General features: G+C 38.6%; 5 protein-coding genes across 9 annotated transcripts; 3 read left to right on the top strand and 2 right to left on the bottom strand.

Moving 5' to 3' along the window:
- The first annotated feature begins 68 nt into the window (after positions 1–68).
- LOC124206331 (oxysterol-binding protein-related protein 9-like) lies at positions 69–6,386 on the top strand. The gene is made up of 21 exons (XM_046604097.1): positions 69–472; positions 533–664; positions 727–912; positions 970–1,150; positions 1,211–1,294; positions 1,428–1,627; positions 1,688–2,027; positions 3,026–3,232; positions 3,291–3,389; positions 3,450–3,527; positions 3,593–3,643; positions 3,705–4,096; positions 4,164–4,237; positions 4,305–4,334; positions 4,396–4,558; positions 4,636–4,892; positions 4,945–5,119; positions 5,184–5,400; positions 5,570–5,691; positions 5,758–5,863; positions 6,052–6,386. Exons 1-21 carry the CDS (start codon positions 249–251, stop codon positions 6,130–6,132), a joined length of 3,399 nt encoding a protein of 1,132 aa, XP_046460053.1. The 5' UTR covers positions 69–248; the 3' UTR covers positions 6,133–6,386.
- Positions 6,387–6,935: 549 nt separating this feature from the next.
- Positions 6,936–9,598, top strand: LOC124206314 (heat shock 70 kDa protein cognate 4-like). Its single transcript, XM_046604060.1, has 4 exons — positions 6,936–7,197; positions 7,326–7,535; positions 7,605–7,949; positions 8,019–9,598. Exons 2-4 carry the CDS (start codon positions 7,328–7,330, stop codon positions 9,410–9,412), a joined length of 1,947 nt encoding a protein of 648 aa, XP_046460016.1. The 5' UTR covers positions 6,936–7,197; positions 7,326–7,327; the 3' UTR covers positions 9,413–9,598.
- On the bottom strand, positions 9,529–13,316 carry LOC124206287 (carnitine O-acetyltransferase-like). 5 transcript variants are annotated; one of them, XM_046604024.1, is made up of 16 exons: positions 13,083–13,316; positions 12,864–13,012; positions 12,674–12,786; positions 12,484–12,619; positions 12,243–12,415; positions 12,111–12,165; positions 11,952–12,050; positions 11,722–11,893; positions 11,469–11,647; positions 11,300–11,400; positions 10,994–11,236; positions 10,737–10,935; positions 10,533–10,670; positions 10,413–10,467; positions 10,196–10,345; positions 9,529–9,875 (listed from the first exon to the last, which is right to left on the bottom strand). In XM_046604024.1, exons 2-16 carry the CDS (start codon positions 12,945–12,947, stop codon positions 9,775–9,777), a joined length of 1,998 nt encoding a protein of 665 aa, XP_046459980.1. In that variant the 5' UTR covers positions 12,948–13,012; positions 13,083–13,316; the 3' UTR covers positions 9,529–9,774. The 5 variants fall into 5 exon arrangements, with proteins under 5 accessions (XP_046459980.1, XP_046459987.1, XP_046459993.1 ...); XM_046604031.1 differs by having other exon boundaries at positions 12,864–12,958; positions 13,083–13,228; XM_046604037.1 differs by having other exon boundaries at positions 13,079–13,206.
- Positions 13,314–14,899, top strand: LOC124206330 (sister chromatid cohesion protein DCC1-like). Its single transcript, XM_046604081.1, has 4 exons — positions 13,314–13,595; positions 13,656–13,821; positions 13,886–14,589; positions 14,679–14,899. Exons 1-4 carry the CDS (start codon positions 13,420–13,422, stop codon positions 14,791–14,793), a joined length of 1,161 nt encoding a protein of 386 aa, XP_046460037.1. The 5' UTR covers positions 13,314–13,419; the 3' UTR covers positions 14,794–14,899.
- LOC124206322 (gephyrin-like) lies at positions 14,810–16,982 on the bottom strand. The gene is made up of 2 exons (XM_046604069.1): positions 16,798–16,982; positions 14,810–16,699 (listed from the first exon to the last, which is right to left on the bottom strand). The coding sequence occupies exons 1-2, from the start codon at positions 16,838–16,840 to the stop codon at positions 14,853–14,855; spliced, it is 1,890 nt and encodes a 629-aa protein (XP_046460025.1). The 5' UTR covers positions 16,841–16,982; the 3' UTR covers positions 14,810–14,852.
- Between the last annotated feature and the right edge of the window lie 986 nt (positions 16,983–17,968).

Genomic DNA, 17,968 nt, shown 5'->3' with positions numbered 1-17,968 from the left:
AAGATTTTGCACGACTCACTTTCTCTTATGGAACGAAGAGATGCCAGTTTTTCTTTTTGTGAAGAAAAAAAAAACATGTAGCAGACGGAATATGAAAGTGGTTGGTGTAAAAGTGTGTGAGTGTAGAAGGATTGTGAACGTGTGGGAATGTGTTTTAAGTTAATTACATCTAATATTTGAAAGAAAACTATCATACTGTATAAAAGAGTTTTGTGTCGCACAGTAGAAACTTACGGAAGTGTCGCACAATGTCTGTACAGCAAAGAACGCTAGATTGCAAAGATCTGCATTCGTATTTGAAAACCCTGCCGGCAGCCGTGCTGGATCGATTGTACAATCATCCAGCCACATGTTTAGCCGTTTTTAGAGAATTACCTGAATTATCCAGGATTTACATTATGAGAATATTGTTTGTTGATCAGGCTGTCCCCAAAGCAATCATGGGCTCTTGGGTTTCACCAAACAGCGCAAAGTACAAATTTTAATTTAGACTCTCTGGATAATCAAATCTAGATCTATTTCAACTTTGCAGGGAACTTGAAGATATTGTGAAGTTGCTGACAGAGCTTCGTGTTTGGCAAGAAGTTGAGATGCAAGGTGGACTAAAGGGCTGGTTGCTGAATCCCACATTCAGAAGAAACTTGAAAGGGGCTCTGTTGGGCGGGTTAGTTACACAAAATAGTGTATAAACATTTTTCTCTGTTATAAATAATATTGTAATTATAGAGGAAATGAATGGAGCATGAAGCCAAATACAGATGCTGATCCAAAAGCCAGAGGCATTGCTGTTTTGGATGAATATGCCATGGGAAGGTGGGAGTGTGTGCTACACTTTATGGTTGGTTCCCATCAGCATGAAGCCATATCTTCTGATGCACTGCAAATATTACAACATGCAGGTCTCATGAAAAAGTATGCATAAATTCTGGGTTTTGTGTGAAACTGTTGTTATTAACAATTCTTATTTAGAGAACCTGGGGACAACCAATTGTCAATAACAAAAGATGGCTTCCAGTTCCTCTTGATGGACACATCTGCTCAAGTTTGGTATTTCTTGTTGCAGTACCTTGACACTGCTAACTCCAGGAACTTAGATTTGATCGATTGCTTGGGATTTTTATTCCAGCTTAGCTTCAGTACACTAGGCCAAGTATATTAAAATTTGAAAAATGAAATTTAAATCAAATAATAATGAAACAAATATTTTTAGGATTACAGTACAGATTCCATGAATGACGGTCTTCAGAAATTTTTGCAACACCTTAGAGAATTCGGACTTGTCTACCAAAGAAAGGTGAACACATAATATATAATCTTTCCTAATTTAGTAATTTCATTTTTATTCGTTTAATTAAAAAAAAATTGTGTTTGTATTTTTAATTTTTCTATCTAAAAAAATACATGAATTTTATTAATCTCATTTGCAGAGGAAAGATGGCAGATTCTATCCTACAAGGCTAGCATTGGACATAGCTGCAGGTCCCAAAAAATCCATGCTTAACAGCTTGAATGCTTCAAGTCAGGCAACCGGTTATATTGTCGTGGAGACAAATTACAGGGTTTATGCATATACGGATTCAAGCTTGCAAGTGGCATTGATTGCCCTATTTTGTGAGCTCATTTACCGGTAAGAAAATTCATAACAAAAAATTAGTTTTATTTTTAACATTATATTTTTAAAACTTAGCTTTCCAAATTTGGTCGTTGGTATTATCACACGAGAGAGCGTCAGAGAGGCGTTAAAGAGGGGGATCACAGCAGATCAAATTGTGTCTTTCTTAAGGCAACATGCACATTCCGAGTGCTACAAAGAACCGCCAGTGCTCCCGTCTACCATCGCAGATCAAATCAAACTGTGGGCAATCGAAAGGGATCGATTTCTTTATAAAGATGGCGTCCTTTATAATCAGTTTGACTCGCAGGCAGATTTTGAAATCTTACGAAATTACGCCCAGGAGAGAGGATTGCTTGTTTGGCACACACTGAATGGCCGAAAAATGGTTGTCACCAAGGAAGGTCACGATGAAGTCAGGAAATTTTGGAAACGACACAGTAGAAATGGTTCCATGTAACCTTTCTAATGAATGACTCTTGATATCTGCTGAAAATTCTGTGCCTCTTGTGATGTGTTGAAACGTTTTTCCAGTTAAAATTGAATAAAGAACCGATATGTAATATCACGATTTCATATAGATCTCAAGCTTGAAGAATTTGTGTTACTTATTGCTGACGGATAATGGTCGAAAAATAATTGGTAGTTAACTTTTCAGTTGTAAATGTAAAAAAACTAGTATGCCATTTTTAAACATCACTTTCCTTTCGCATTTTCGTTGATAAAAAATAATTTCTCATTTATTTTGCGCATTTCTAATTTATTTTTGTGTTGCAAGATTTTGTTAGATCATAGATGACGATATGACGTATGATTTAATGGTCAGTAAATTTATTTTCACAACAGGCTTTAAGCAGGAATACCTTTATGGATTTTTTTTATGATCGGTGGAATTACGTAAGGTTTTCGTTAACTTTTTTACTCTAGAGTTGTAAAAATTAACCAGATAAATATTTCTAGTTTATCTATTCTATTTCCATAGACCTCTACTATCCGTTAATATATGTCCCCTAAAATAGACTTTATCCCATTATCCGTCCTTTCAGAAGGCGTAGCCGCGTAGCAGGTCATTTGAAAATAATTTTAATTCTTTACGATCCCGCCGTCCGAGGTGTTGTTTATCCCTTCCCGGTATTGATACACACCCCACAGGCCCGCACTGCAGACGAAATTCCAAGATCAATGTTGTCATAAGAGCTTGTCAAACAATCAGATTGAAAATTCAGAAACGACGATGGCTGGGATTATTGAAGGACCCCTTAGTAAATGGACTAATGTGGTGAAAGGTTGGCAATATCGTTGGTTCGTTTTAGACGATAATGCTGGCCTGTTTTCTTATTATACAGTAACAACTTAAATATCGAATTAATCATTTTGCAAAACTTCATTCAACACTTCTTATCTTATCTCTAGTCCAAAGAAAAGATGACCCGCGGAGTAAGAAGAGGATGCATTCGACTAAAAGGCGCTATTGTTGGTATTGATGACGAAGACGATACGACATTCACTGTAACAGTTGATATGAAAGTGTTCCACCTACAAGCAAAAGACGCAGAAGAGAGAGAAAAGTGGATTAGAGGACTAGAAGATACCATTCTAAGACATGCCCAACTTCAAAGGGTATTATATTCAAAGTTTCTATGAAAGTTGTTGTTAATATTCATCCATATCCTTGTAGAGACTTGACCCGAATCATCCAACCCCAACAATGCAAGATTTTGACAAAAAATTGACTGAAACAGATTCCTATTTGCAAATATTAATTGATCAAGTCAAGGTAAGTAAGGCTCTAAATTAAGCTACAATTTAAAAATGCAATATCTTGATGATTCTGTAGGCACTGGAAGTTCGGATTGAACAAGGCAATGATGATCAAGAGAAGATGCGCTTGTGTTCAATAAGAGACAGAGCAAATGTATACACATTATTATTTAGTTCATTTTTGTGCTGGTAAAAAATGATGATCACCTTTTTTTCTAGGAAATGTTAGAATCTATTAAGCATACAATAGTATTGCTCCAAATTGCAAAGGTACTAGCTTTTTACTAATGTGCTAAGGCTAGTACACATGCTACATTTCCCTTATATTTAGAATACCACCCATCCTGTCAATGGAGTCCAAGTTGCAGCTCCCATTACATTTTTCCAGTCATCTCCATCAGACACTTTGAAAATCACTAATAATCAACAACCTGTGAAAGTTAATTTGACAAATGAGGTTGTTTCTGTGATAACTTCAATGGAAGAGGTGCCCGTGCAAACTGGAATTGAGCTAGGGGCCGAATGTGTTGAACGACGAGGTGGAAATGTGGAATGCACTGACAGTTTGAGACAACCTCCTGTCATCAGCTTAGAGCAGCCTCCGGGATTTTATGGCCAGAGACCGCTTGCACTAGAAATCCCTGAAACTTCATACTCCAGCTCCGAAGATGAAGATTTTTTCGATGCGACTGAAAACATGGGACAATCCCCAATGCTGCCAACGTAAGTAATTTTATCCTGATTTACAGAACAAATAAATAGACTAAATGGATCTCATGAAATTGATTAGGCCCAGTACAAAAACTTTGGACGAGCTGGAAACTTCTTCAAGGAATCAGTCATCAGACACAGTCGATTATGATGGTGATTTAACTTCAAAATTTTCCTCTATAATACTGGATATTTTAATCAAATACTGTCGTGATTTCAGCTTTGTATGAGGATTCGGATGAAGATGATTGTAAGTCCTGTAAAATGTTACCTCTTTTGAAACCGAGATTATAATACTGTAATCCTTTTAGTGGGTTCAATGGAATCGCATGGGAGTGTCGTAACCCATTTGCTGTCGCAAGTCAAGCTTGGCATGGATTTGACCAAAGTCGTGCTTCCAACATTTATTTTGGAGAGGCGTTCTTTACTGGAGATGTATGCTGATTTTTTCGCCCATCCAGACATATTTGTTGGGTAATGCAATGTTTTGTTTATTTTTTTTTTGTGTGTCAGGACAAATTTGTATTCTTCCCACCTTTTTTAAAACGTAGAATCGCGGATTTCACCGAACCACGCGACCGGATTGTGCAAGTAGTTCGTTGGTTTTTATCAGCATTTCATGCCGGAAGGCGGTCAGAAGTTGCAAAGAAACCCTACAATCCCATCATAGGGGAAACTTTTCGTTGTTGGTGGGACGTAAGCAAGGATAAGCCGATTGCAGAGAATTTGGTAAGTGATGGCCCTGTTCCGTGGTGTGACGCCAATCAGTTGACTTTCGTCGCCGAACAAGTTTCCCATCATCCTCCAGGTATATTTTTAGCTTTTTACTTTTATAACATAGTTTGATAATCCGTTCTCAGTGTCTGCTTTTTATGCGGAACATTATGGCAAGCGAATATCCTTCTGTGCCCATATTTGGACCAAGTCAAAGTTTCTCGGACTCTCAATTGGCGTCCATCATATTGGTCAAGGATGTGTCTCTCTGCTGGATTATGACGAAGAATACATCATCACATTTCCAAACGCTTATGGCAGGTAATATCACTAAAATGCTATTTTTAGTCTTTTTCCTTTTATCGTATTTCTGAAACTTTCCTAGATCAATATTGACCGTACCTTGGGTTGAGTTGGGTGGAAGCGTCAGTATTACCTGTGCTAAAACTGGCTACGGTGCGACGGTCGAGTTCCTCACCAAGCCCTTTTACGGAGGCAAGAAGAACAAAATTACGGCGGAAATCTTGCAGCCCGATAGGAAACCCTTTGTCGCCATATCGGGAGAATGGAACGGTGCCATGATAGCTAAATGGACTGACGGGGTATGTTATACGCCATAGGCAATTCCAATTTTGTAAACACAAGGATTTGTGTCGTGACCTCGAGTAGATTTTGATACTAGGCAGTTTAGGCAATGATGAGTCATGCACTTTTTAAATTTTCCGTCTAACAAAGTGATCTTTTTCTAAATTATTTCCGTCCTTTTGATAGAAAACGGAAGAATTTGTGAATGTTAACGCGATGTCAATTGTTCAAAAACGAGTGCGCCCCGTAGCAGAACAAGAGGAATTCGAATCTCGTCGTTTATGGCGTGAAGTCACGCTCGGTCTCAAGTAATTTCATATTAAACCGTTTGGTTATTCTTAAAGTCTAACTAATGCGTGCGTGCCACGTTTTAGATTTAATGACATTGATCTGGCCACAAAATCTAAATCAAGCTTGGAGCATCGACAGCGGGAAGAAGCCCGGATACGCAAAGAAGCCAACGAGAAATGGGAGACAAAAGTAAGTGGGAGAGACGTTACTAGTCAAACATTCTGAGTTGGGGGTTCTAATAATAGACGCCGACGTTTATTTTTGAATCGGTTCAAGCAAACAAAACTTTCAACTTGAGTTTATTATTTTCTAAAATCGACCGGGGGAAAAAACTCATTGGTTTTTTTTTTTTTTTTCTTAAATTTTTATTTTCATAGCTGTTCTCGCTAGTTGGAGATAACTGGATATACGACAAACCTCTCGTGAAACGTCTAGCAGCTTCTGGAGCGCAACAGTAGATTTGATATGCATGTAAAATGGAGGTTGATCCCCATGTTTTTCCGTAATGTCTACAGTTTTATAAGAAAATTGCGTTCCCGTTTTGAATTCGTATAGCAGCTTGCCATTTATTTGAAAAAATCAGAGAGTATTTGTTCGAGTTAAATTTGCTTGATTTCACCCGGTTTTTGTCGATTGTGCCTAACACTTTTTTGTTGTGTATTATCCGTACATGCTAAGCGTTTGCATACACCTCGTTTTGGCATACGAGAAACATGTTGTATTTTTTTTTCTGCAATTGCAACCTTTATATGGCGAAAGATGCCAAGGTAGCCATAATAGTAAGTATATAGTTGTGCAGCGTGGGTGATTCATCCCTAGTCGTAATTTCCTTTTCGCATTTCTCTTTAACTCTAAATGGCCATGGAAAATTCTTTTGCTGAGAATTTTTACCAACAAGGGGATAACGACTGATCTTCGTCGTTTTTTTCTGAAAACAGCAAATCCTTAATCGCCAACAGTTTCTTCCAGGTAATAAGAGAAATCACAGAAATGTATTTTTGTGATTCGAATAATGTCATTCATGTTGCTTTCTCAATGTTTTTCAGAGAAGCTCTGCACGTAATCATTGCATAATCGAACTTGACCAGACTTAATTTTCAGTTTGGTTACTGCAATAATTCACAAAAAATATTTACAGTCACGATAAACGTTTATCTTACGTTGAAAATCTCGTTTTTTTAGAATCTCGAATGTTCTCAAGGGGCGGAGCTTAGCCACTTGCCCGCCTTTTTACTATGAATCACTTTCTAGCCGGCGTCTGCCAGCCAATAGAAATATTTTTCTAGTAGCTTCCAGAACGTCGTCGTTGCCACATTGCCTAGGATTCACACGAGTGTCGGGCATTTCAGAAAGAACTAGAAATCGTTTGATTTGGATATATAGGCAGCGTTTCCATCAGTTGAGTAAAGCAGTTCGAGCCCAGAAAGCAAGAGAACAAGACGAAAGATACCACGTGCTTCTACCCAAGCAACTCTACAAAGTACACATTTTTTCTTGAAAGAAAAAGTAAAATTTGAAAAAAGGTAAGAAATCATACTTCTAATTACTGTTCTCGTGTTTTGCTACATGTGATTATTTTGGAATTGTTTGCATAGAATTGTTATTGGATTTTTTGTGTTTCGTAGACTGATTTTGTTTTATTTTCTGTTAGACATGGCCAAGAAAGCACCCTGCATTGGTATTGATCTGGGTACTACCTACTCATGTGTAGGAGTATTCCAACATGGTAAAGTGGAGATTATCGCCAACGACCAGGGCAACCGTACAACTCCATCGTATGTTGCCTTTACCGATACTGAACGTTTGATTGGAGATGCCGCTAAAAATCAGGTTGCCATGAACCCAATCAACACAGTTTTTGGTAAGATTAATTGATTTTCTCCATACTCATTTCAAATTCATGTTCTAACCGTTCTGATTTTATTGATAGATGCCAAACGTTTGATCGGTCGTCGTTTTGAAGATGCTTGCGTTCAGAGCGATATGAAGCATTGGCCTTTCAAAGTGGTTAGCGATGGAGGAAAGCCGAAAATCCAGGTTGAATACAAGGGCGAAACCAAAACTTTCTCACCGGAAGAGGTCTCGTCTATGGTGCTTGTGAAGATGAAGGAAACAGCCGAAGCTTATCTTGGACAGAAGGTGACGGATGCTGTCATCACTGTTCCTGCCTACTTCAACGATTCCCAACGTCAGGCAACAAAAGATGCTGGAACTATTTCAGGCTTGAATGTCCTTCGCATCATCAACGAGCCCACTGCTGCAGCTATTGCTTATGGTATGGAATTTAATGCTTCATATTTAACAGGAAGGATGAGATATTTATCTTTTCTTATTTATTCTATAGGTCTTGATAAAAAGGTCACTGGCGAACGCCATGTCCTGATCTTCGATCTTGGAGGCGGTACCTTCGATGTTTCCATGCTCACCATTGAGGAAGGAATTTTCGAGGTCAAGTCTACAGCTGGAGATACTCATTTGGGTGGTGAAGATTTTGACAACCGAATGGTCAACCACTTTGTACAAGAATTCAACCGAAAACACAAGAAGGATCTGTCATCCAACCCACGAGCTCTTCGTCGTCTTCGCACAGCTTGCGAGCGTGCTAAGCGAACGCTTTCTTCTTCCAGCCAGGCCTCAATTGAGATCGACTCGCTCTTTGAGGGTATCGACTTCTACACCAGCATTACGAGGGCTCGTTTTGAAGAACTTTGCGCCGATCTTTTCCGCGGAACCTTGGAACCTGTAGAAAAGGCCCTTCGTGATGCCAAGATGGACAAGGCTCAAATTCACGAAATCGTTCTGGTCGGAGGTTCAACTCGTATTCCCAAGATTCAGAAGATGTTGCAAGATTTCTTCAACGGAAAGGAGTTGAACAAGTCTATCAACCCTGATGAAGCTGTCGCCTATGGCGCTGCAGTCCAAGCTGCTATCCTTCACGGAGACAAGTCTGAGGCTGTTCAAGATCTGCTGCTGCTCGACGTTGCTCCTCTATCCTTGGGCATTGAAACTGCAGGCGGTGTGATGACATCCCTCATCAAGCGAAACACCACCATTCCGACAAAGCAAACTCAGGTTTTCACCACCTATGCTGACAATCAACCCGGTGTGCTGATCCAGGTGTACGAAGGAGAACGAGCGATGACCAAGGACAACAATCTGCTGGGAAAATTCGAATTGACTGGAATCCCTCCCGCACCACGAGGTGTTCCCCAGATTGAAGTTACCTTCGATATCGATGCTAACGGTATCTTGAACGTGACTGCTGCCGACAAATCAACTGGTCGCGAAAACAAGATCACGATTACAAACGACAAGGGTCGTCTGTCGAAGGAAGAGATCGAGCGCATGGTCAACGATGCCGACAAGTACCGTGATGAAGATGAGAAGCAGCGTGAACGAGTATCGGCCAAGAATGCTCTCGAATCTTATTGCTTTAACATGAAGCAGACAATGGAAGATGACAAGGTCAAGGATAAGATTCCGGAGTCTGATCGCCAGACCGTGTTGGACAAATGCAGCGAAGCTATCAAGTGGCTGGACGCTAATCAGCTTGCCGATAAAGAAGAATTTGAGCACAAGCTCAAGGAAATTGAAGGAGTTTGCAAGCCCATCATCACCAAGTTGTACGCAGCCGGTGGAGCACCGCCAGGAGGAATGCCTGGTGGTATGCCAGGAGCCGCTGGAGGTGCTCCTCCCCGTGGTGGAGCTGGTGGCCCAACCATTGAAGAAGTTGATTAATCTCTGAATTTCTTACTAAACTTATTAAACTGAACTTGATCAAACTTTTTTAATACCTTTTCTAAAATCACTATGCGAGTTGCCTAGTCTATTTGAGTTGTCAAGATGTTTGAATGTTACTTTGCGATTAAATGTATTCCTGATCCATACGCGGATAAATGAAAAATACAGTTGTACGAAGACAAATTTTTGCCTTCTTTTTTATATTTAAAAATCATTAATTTATTTCTAATATTGATTTGTTGTAAAATGCAACCCCGGATTGCAGACGGTTTTGTTTTGTTTTGGTCTTATTCTTGACTTAGTTGTTAGTTCGTTCAGTTGTGACTGGCTGATGCAAAGACTTCGGTTAAACTTGGGCATTAAATTATGATAGGATTGATTTTATTCAATTGGTCGCATGAACGGCTTGTCGTCCACTTTTTTAATCGGCAATTTTCAAGGTTTGCTACCACGTGTCCCTCTACAGTTACGGAATCCGAGTAGCGAGTACATGCAAAATTAAACGAAAGAGATGTAAAAGAAAAACCTTTTTAAATGTCTTAATAAGTGTCCAACTATTGCAATGACTGTGGAACTAGGAACTACACCCACAAGGTAACTCAATTTTTGCTCAACTAATAATCTAAGAAGATAGAATATTTTACCATTGATGTGCATCCAACCCTATTTATTATTAACCGAAAGTGTTATACAAAGCATCAATTAACTATAAGACCCAATTAAAAGCATGACTTGTATGTGGAACAATACTCTTAAAATAGAATAGAATTTATAAACTACTTTGCATAGAACTTGTAGCAATATTCCTGATTTCTTCCAGACAACCCTTGAGTGTTTCTCCAAACTTGTTGGCACATGTGGTGGGATTTGAATTGAAGGCAGAAACAGCAAAATTTATTCCATCACGACGAGGGTTGTAGCAGCATCCATCTAATTAGAACACGAAGCTTAGTGTTTAATAACATAATATGTTTACTGTACTTTTACTGATGCTTACATCCATCTGGTGCAACTGGTCCATAACACATGACCATATCATTGACAGCTGCAACCTACAGAAACAATTTTCTAACTTACTTCTACTAGTTCAAAAATTCATAAAAATGGGAAAACGTACTTGACTGGTTGACAAACGCCAATTATTTGATGTTGAATAACCAGGATCAAGATACAATGTAGGGATATCAATTCCATTTTCTATAGCAAGCTTTTTCAAACCTAAAAGATGTCGGTCAATACCCTGGCCATTTATAGCCTGTTATTATGGGAGTAGAGAATCATTAGTAGTAATGTTTTGATTTAAACTATTCACGGTAATTACCATTCCGACATATGCTTTGTGGGCAGTAATGGCTGTTTGTAGAGCTTTATATTTTTCTTGGGGACTTTGGTTTGGTTTCAAATGGACTTTTGCAAAATCAACGATCTCTGGTAAACAGCTTCGAATAGTCTCTGTTCGTCCTCCATGGAATCTTCGAGTCGAAGCAGATTCATAGTGAGCAGCAGGATGTCCATGTAGCCTACACCCAACTAATTAATTTTAAATTTTTAACACAAAAAAACAAACGCTATTCATACCTGATAAATGCCATTTGAATTGCTATTTGTATAAAACTATCCGGGCTGAATTTGAGTGCTTTAATATCTTCTTTTCCAAATTTATCAAAGGTGAAGGAATTCATTTGAACATCTTGAACCAATATGTCCACGTTCCGCTTAGCCAATCGTACAGCCTCATCAACGGAAGCAGACAAGTTAAAGGTTAGTAGTTCAGATTTAGGAGTTGAACGCCCTTTATTATTGTCCACTGTTTTCCCCTTTCTGCGTAAATTCGACGACAAATTTATAAGGAAACAATTAAATTTTTTCATTCACAATACTTACGCGTAATTTACTATGAAATCAGCAAGGTTAGCAATTGGGGGTCCTTCAGTAGGAGCATGCTCATAACAGAGGCCATTTACTCCATCTTCACTCACAATGAGCTTCAGAAATTAAATGCAAGAAATGTTTCACATTAAAAGGTCATGTAGTTGTCGATAGAATAATTTACCTGCAAAGTTTTGTCGAACCAACGATTTCCCGAATTATTTTCCGCCCCATAACCGTGAAGTAGTTGCAAAGCCACGCGACTGCTAGCTGTAGCATCGTTCTCGACCTTGCTCGCCTTGTCAAGGCACATGACGAAAATGGAATCTTCAATTGCTTGTAAAGACGCACTGTTCAAAGGGTCTTTGATGTAGGAGGAGGGGGGTAAATTAGTTATTATGTTACGGATATAACAAAATTGTGAATAATTTTTAAACCTTTTTTCAATTCTTGATTAACTATGCCCCAAACATTTCTGCATTCCGTCGTCAAAAATCCAACACCATCCGCAGGGCCAGTAGAGTTCTTAACTATGTGCATCAATCCGTTGAGAATATCGTTATCATCCAGCATTTGTCCATCTCCCCCATATACCACCATTTTAAAAAACTAAGGAAAATTTGGAAATTATATTTCATGTTTATCAAATAAACAACAACTTATTTACGTGGTTGTTGTGAACAACGATGATGTGGTTAGATCCTGATGTGTGACGAATACTGTCTACTGTTAATCCGGGAATCCGACATCCACTGAATACTTTGGTCTAACAATGTGTTAATTATAAACAAGCAGTAAATTTTTAATACAAAAAACACTATTATACATATTGCGACATGTCCAGTGGGCTTTTCCCCAAATAGTCTTGTTCCAATTTTGCTCTAGAATAAACACATTTGTGATAAGGAAGGGTTTTTTTTTTCAGATCAGAACAAAACTGATCTACAGATGAACCTACCCATCGATTATTGCTTTATAGCGAAGCGCTCCAATAATGAGCTTGGCTGCATAAGTTAATTGTTCGTTTTGAGAAGAAAAGCTCTGTTTAGGGAAGACTAAAGCAGGATTGGAATGAACTAGTACTGGGAGCCTGTAGCTTAAATATGCTGAATCAAGCCACCATTCACTAAGCTGTGTAAAATAATTAAAAATATGTTTTATAGTTTGGTGATGAAATGTTATCATCCAAGTTTTTGTACCCAATTTTTTTCCTTTGCCCCTTTTTCTTCCAGCATATGCTGTAGCTTTTCCCCTACACCACCAGGAGCACCAAAGTTCTTTGCCACTTGCTCTGTAATGACAAACTCATCTTTTGTCAATAAGGGTTTCACAGTCCTACAAATAAAATGATTCAAGTTTTATATAAACTAACAGATTTATTGGTTTCACCTTATGTATTGTTCCAAGGTTTGGTTAAGCTTTGGAACAGGCAAAGATGGCAGTTTTGCATAGTGTGAAGTTTTTTCAGACATTGAGCTGGTACTTGATGAGTAGAAAGAAACCTGTTGACAAAAGTATATCTCTAATTTACAAGTGAATACAGATATAAGATAACTAGGTGTAGTATTAGTAAGTTTACCCTAGGTGCAGTACTCAGAACATGTTTAGAATTCAATATTTTGTGAGGAAGTCCACGAACCACTCCAACTGTAGTAGTAGCCATGAAATGACTGCCTATAACAGTGGATAGATGGTTAAAGTTCACAAAAATAGATTAAGGAGACAGACCTTGAATAAATATGATATTCATAATGCATTGTCATACAACATCTTACGATGTTATATAGTACATACTTACAAATGATAAGATTGACTGTGATACAAATAACCTAAATGACCAAAGATCGTCCGTCGTCCCCTTCTATTTAATCACGATTTAAAAAGGCACCAGTATTTTAACACAACTGAAGGTACGACAGGCGGTAGCTTAATGATAAAAAGACTTGATTTGTCTCTGACGCAAAAGAGAATAACTTAACTTGGCAATTGGCATTGGCTATCGATATAAAAAAGCAAAATATTTTGGACATTGTTTTTTTTTTTTTTTACCATCTCAACTAAGGCTTAATATATCAGCGCTAGATGTCTCATTCTGAGCGGGAAATCAAGAAATTAGTCTGCTAGAACACAGAAAAATGGAAAGAACTCTTCAACAAGTCAATACAATTTTAAACTTGGCAAAATTAACAGAGTCCGATATAAAAAAAGAAAGTCATGTTTTGCAATTCATTCCCCAGATTTTAGACTCAAAGCAAGTGAAGTTATTAGAAGTGAATAAAGACACACTGGAGTATATCAAGAGTGGTGAATGGTAACATACACTTGAAACATTTCTAAATCTATTTCTTAATGTTACTTATCATTGTGAAAGTCTGTTTATAAAAGGTGGTGAAGATGCTCACGTTGTAGTATGTAGCAATTCCAAAACATTTGAATTTAAAGAAGCCGAGACATCAAATAGTTTGCTTCTTATGCCATCACTGAACCATGGAAAGCTTATTGAAGCAACTGAATCAAGGACTCTGAAAAAACAAGAAGTAAATATCCTCTTTGCAATTTTGATACATTAACTTATACCTTTTTCTTTTACCATATGTTTAGGTTTTTGGTGTCTATCACACTTACTATGAGATGAGGCTTACCAAACCAAAGCTTCAATCACTCAGAAATGCTTTAGCCAAATATCCTTATAAAGGGAAAAATTCTGAATTAAGTAAAGATGCTGTTGGGTTATCTTTTACAGAACTAAAAAATATTATCCAAGCAAGTGAAGAGGAAATCATCAATCGTCTTGAAGAAATTCCTGCAGCTAAAATAAGAGGGAAGTGGCGATTGCTAGATGTTGGCTTTTTATTTGGTTGGGTTTCATACCTAGATTCCATACTAAGGGAGAAACAACTTAGCCTAGAAGAAGTAACACCCCTTAATGTTGAAGATTGGATGGGGTTGTACGATATTGCCGACGTCAATTCTAAATGCATGTCGCTCTTCATGGAAGTGGATGATGATAGTCTCAAGTGGAAATCTGCAGCTGTCTCTCAATTATTTGCTCTGTATCTCTTGCCGGAATTAAGAGCATTTGATAGCAAAGACTTTTTCACCGCCTGGCAACAGTCAATGCCAGTGGGAGTGACGGCAAACGAAGAAGATTTAAACGGCGTCGCCCTTGTTGACTACGATTCAACTCCTTCGTTAGTTAAATATTTACCCGAGTTCGAATTACCAGAGGATATCAACGAACGATTGGACATTTTGTTTCGTAACAGGACGAAATGGACCTTACAAGCTATTACACCTTATGTCCAGTATGTTTATACCTAATTTAATTTTTTCAAAATGCAAAAAAGTAAAATTTTCATTATTTATTTATGTATTTTTTTTCTACCTTTTCCAGGCCACTGACTGATAATAATCTGAATGTTGCAGCATTGCTGACAAAGTACGCAAGATCTTCAAACATCAATGGCGTTAAGTATTACAGTTCAAAATACATAACTCAAACCGAGTAAAAGGAAGCCCAAAAACGATAGGTGCTGGATTTTGTTTATTGCTTCCAACATAATGTAACTTATAATTGATCGATCACAATTACATCCACAATTGTTCCATTAGAAATACTTGACATTTCTGTTGTTTTGGAAGGCAAAATTGCTAGTCCGTTAGCCCGATTCATACTTAGAAGACGACTGCTTTGTTGATTTCCAGTGGACATGGCATACGGAATAGATTTCTCGTGATGCCACTGAACATTCACGCGATGGTATTCTGGTCGAAAATCGAGAGGAATATAGCCAGTGGAACTCGACAATTCTGCCTTTATCGTGGTGGGAAGATATCGTTTGCGACCAGACAATTTTCTACAAGCTGGAATGACGTAGAGATGACATGTCACTATGGCCGAAACAGGATTACCTGGTAAGGCAAAGACAAATTTTTTCTTTCCATTGTGCTCACAAGAAGCAAAAGTGGTTGGTTTCCCAGGTTTCATATCTACACGACCAAAATGGACAACGGCTCCGAATTTGTTGACTAAAACATGGCGAAGTAAATCCATCTCCCCCATAGAAACTCCTCCTGTAGAGACTAGGACATCTGCCTTTTCAAAGGCCGCGTTAATGCGTTGATAGAGTGCCTCTGGATGGTCTTCGGCTATCCCAGCGTCGACGACAGGAAATCCTTGTTGCTTTAGAAAACTCAATAATGCTGGTCGGTTACTATCCCGGATGCGTCCACGTTGCAAGTCGGCTTGACTCTCTTGTAATTCATTGCCAGTGGACAGTACGGCCAAGATTGGTAAAGCGTAGACTTTGATTTTCGTTTGTCCAACTGTGGCAAGAATTCCTACATCTGTAGGAGTTAGAATAGTTCCTTGCTCTAGTACGATTTCTCCTTCTTTGATATCGCAACCAATTGGACGAATCTCTTGACCATGCTTGACTGAAGCCATTATTTCGATTTGAAATTCTTCACTGCCATCTTCAGAAGCCAAAATCAGTTTTGTATCCTCGACCATAACAACAGAATCTGCTCCTGGTGGTAAAGGGGCACCTGTGCTGATCCTGGCACAGAAACCGCTTTCAACATTTACTTCTGCCGGCTGTGAACCGGCTATTGACGCACCAATTACTTGTCTTGTACCTTGGCCATCAGCAGCTATGACAGCATAACCATCTTTCATCGAAGCTGGAAAAGGAGGAAGAGGATCAGTAGAGAAGACATCCGCAGCCAAAACACGTCCCACGCTTTCCATGTAATCAATTGTTTCATATCCTATTATGTTGCAATGATTAAAAACGATGTTTTGTGCTTCTTTAACACTGATCATTGGAAAATTTGAATGTCTTGGACGGAATGCAACTGCTTCAAGATTTCTTGATTGATGATGGCTGCAGGAATGATGATGTTCTTTAATAGGAGCTGCTTCACTAGACTGCATCTTCTTATGAGTTTCGGCAACTTCTTTTCTTCCAGTTATTAAATCTACTGCATGTTGCAAAGATGGGGATACTATATGAAAACATTCCTTTACAGCCTTAGGACTTCCAGGTAAATTGATAATAAGACTCTGTTTTCTAATGCCACAAACAGGCCTGGAAAGCATAGCAAAAGGAGTAATATCAAGTGATGCCTTAATCATAGCCAAGCTGAGTCCAGGAGCATCTCTTTCAATGATAGTCTTAGTTGCTTCTGGTGTTACATCTCTTGGTGAAAAACCTGTTCCTCCTAGAGTGAAGATCAAATTGACATTTAACTCATCACACCATTTGGTAAGTATGGTGTGTATGGCATCCATTTCATCAGGGACGCAATCTTCAACTATGACGGTGGCTTTTAGATGAGAACCCTCATTAATCAAGTTGCGCACGCAGGCTCCGCTGGTGTCCGTAGTCAGTCCTTGGAAGCAACGATCACTGACTGCCCATAAATAATTGAAGGTAAATTTACAAGAAAGTTAAATTACAAAATTTTAAATTAAAAAGACAGAAGGTAAAAATAGTTCCAACTCTGGTTACCTGTCAACAGCCCCACTGAAACTGTGTTTTCTTTAGAAGACATGGTTTGACTCGTTAAACCGTCTCCTAGGAGTGTTGTATACTTTGAATGTATTAAATTTCAATAAGGCTAGTTATTATTGTTTACATAAGAGAGTGAGTCGATTCAATTTTTCTTACGTTCAAAAGTCGTCTGCAAAAGAATTACAACGCCATCTAGCAGGAAAACCTGGCATGCAATGCCATCTACGTGTCAAAGAGGAACACGGATTTCAGGGAGTCCTGCCTCTTGGCAATGCTAGAGCTCTTTCCTCCTTTCAGGATTCAACGAAAGGATCACCGGCCTAGGGTTTAGTAGGCCATGATTGTATTCCAAATTCAATTCATTGCGGAATTGAGGTGTCGGATCTACATTTTCAGCCAAATGTAATTGGTAATGCTACTTTGGATTTCCTAAAAGTCTAATTAGGTAGAAAACCTTTCTCTGAAAAGTTTAGGAACCATTGTTAATTTGAATTGGTATAAAGTGAGTTTTAAGCCATAATCATTTGGTATTAATTTTTATATTGGTTGTTGTAGACCCATTCCAATCCCCAGCAACGTAAACCTGCAGAAGGAAAGGAACGTAAAACTTGTCATGCAGTGGTGTAGAGGTTGGGTGAGAATGGGATGTGTTTCATAATCATTTGGTATTCATTTTGATATTGGTTGTTGTAGACCCATCCCCAGCAACGACAACCTGCAAAAGGAAAGGCACGTAAAACTTGTCAAAAAGAGGTTGGGTGAGAACGGGATGTGTTACATAACCATTTGGTATTCATTTTGATATTGGTTGTTGTAGACCCATCCCCAGAAACTTCAACCTGCAAAAGGAAAGGGCAGTCTGCCTGTCCTTCACATTCGAAGGTCACGGAGATCATTACATAAAACGTGCCATGCAGTGGTGTAGAGGTTGGGTGAGAACGGGACGTGTTTCATCATTTTCAAGTAGCTACAATAGCCGCAAGGCTTAAAAGGTGAGGGTGATCAAAAAATCGTATAAAAGGAGAGAGAAAAGGCGAAGGTAAATCAGTCGAGGGAGCATCTCCGACACGGCAACAACTGCAGCGCTCTGTCTGTCATTTCGCATCCATGGGTAAATATTCTGTCTTTTACATAGAGTTTGGTTTCAATCCTTCTTTTTATTTGTTTA

The sequence above is a fragment of the Daphnia pulex genome, chromosome 2 (assembly GCF_021134715.1).
Source record: "Daphnia pulex isolate KAP4 chromosome 2, ASM2113471v1".
NCBI lineage: Eukaryota > Metazoa > Arthropoda > Branchiopoda > Diplostraca > Daphniidae > Daphnia > Daphnia pulex.
Note: the sequence above shows the minus strand (reverse complement) of the source record. Positions and strands in the feature narration are given on the sequence as shown.

Coding starts and splice junctions, on each gene's coding strand:
- LOC124206330 (XM_046604081.1), top strand. CDS start 13,420: ATGGAAAGAACTCTTCAACAAGTCAATACAATTTTAAACTTGGCAAAA. Junction 13,596..13,655: donor TATATCAAGAGTGGTGAATG/GTAACATACACT, acceptor TCATTGTGAAAG/TCTGTTTATAAAAGGTGGTG. Junction 13,822..13,885: donor GGACTCTGAAAAAACAAGAA/GTAAATATCCTC, acceptor CCATATGTTTAG/GTTTTTGGTGTCTATCACAC.
- LOC124206322 (XM_046604069.1), bottom strand. CDS start 16,840: ATGTCTTCTAAAGAAAACACAGTTTCAGTGGGGCTGTTGACAG. Junction 16,700..16,797: donor TTCAGTGGGGCTGTTGACAG/GTAACCAGAGTT, acceptor ATTTATGGGCAG/TCAGTGATCGTTGCTTCCAA.
- LOC124206314 (XM_046604060.1), top strand. CDS start 7,328: ATGGCCAAGAAAGCACCCTGCATTGGTATTGATCTGGGTACTACCTAC. Junction 7,536..7,604: donor CCCAATCAACACAGTTTTTG/GTAAGATTAATT, acceptor TTTTATTGATAG/ATGCCAAACGTTTGATCGGT. Junction 7,950..8,018: donor TGCTGCAGCTATTGCTTATG/GTATGGAATTTA, acceptor TTTATTCTATAG/GTCTTGATAAAAAGGTCACT.
- LOC124206331 (XM_046604097.1), top strand. CDS start 249: ATGTCTGTACAGCAAAGAACGCTAGATTGCAAAGATCTGCATTCGTAT. Junction 3,644..3,704: donor TATTGCTCCAAATTGCAAAG/GTACTAGCTTTT, acceptor CCTTATATTTAG/AATACCACCCATCCTGTCAA. Junction 5,864..6,051: donor ACGAGAAATGGGAGACAAAA/GTAAGTGGGAGA, acceptor TTATTTTCATAG/CTGTTCTCGCTAGTTGGAGA.
- LOC124206287 (XM_046604017.1), bottom strand. CDS start 13,034: ATGAATATCATATTTATTCAAG. Junction 12,787..12,863: donor TTCTGAGTACTGCACCTAGG/GTAAACTTACTA, acceptor TTTTGTCAACAG/GTTTCTTTCTACTCATCAAG. Junction 10,936..10,993: donor ATTCAAATGGCATTTATCAG/GTATGAATAGCG, acceptor AGTTGGGTGTAG/GCTACATGGACATCCTGCTG.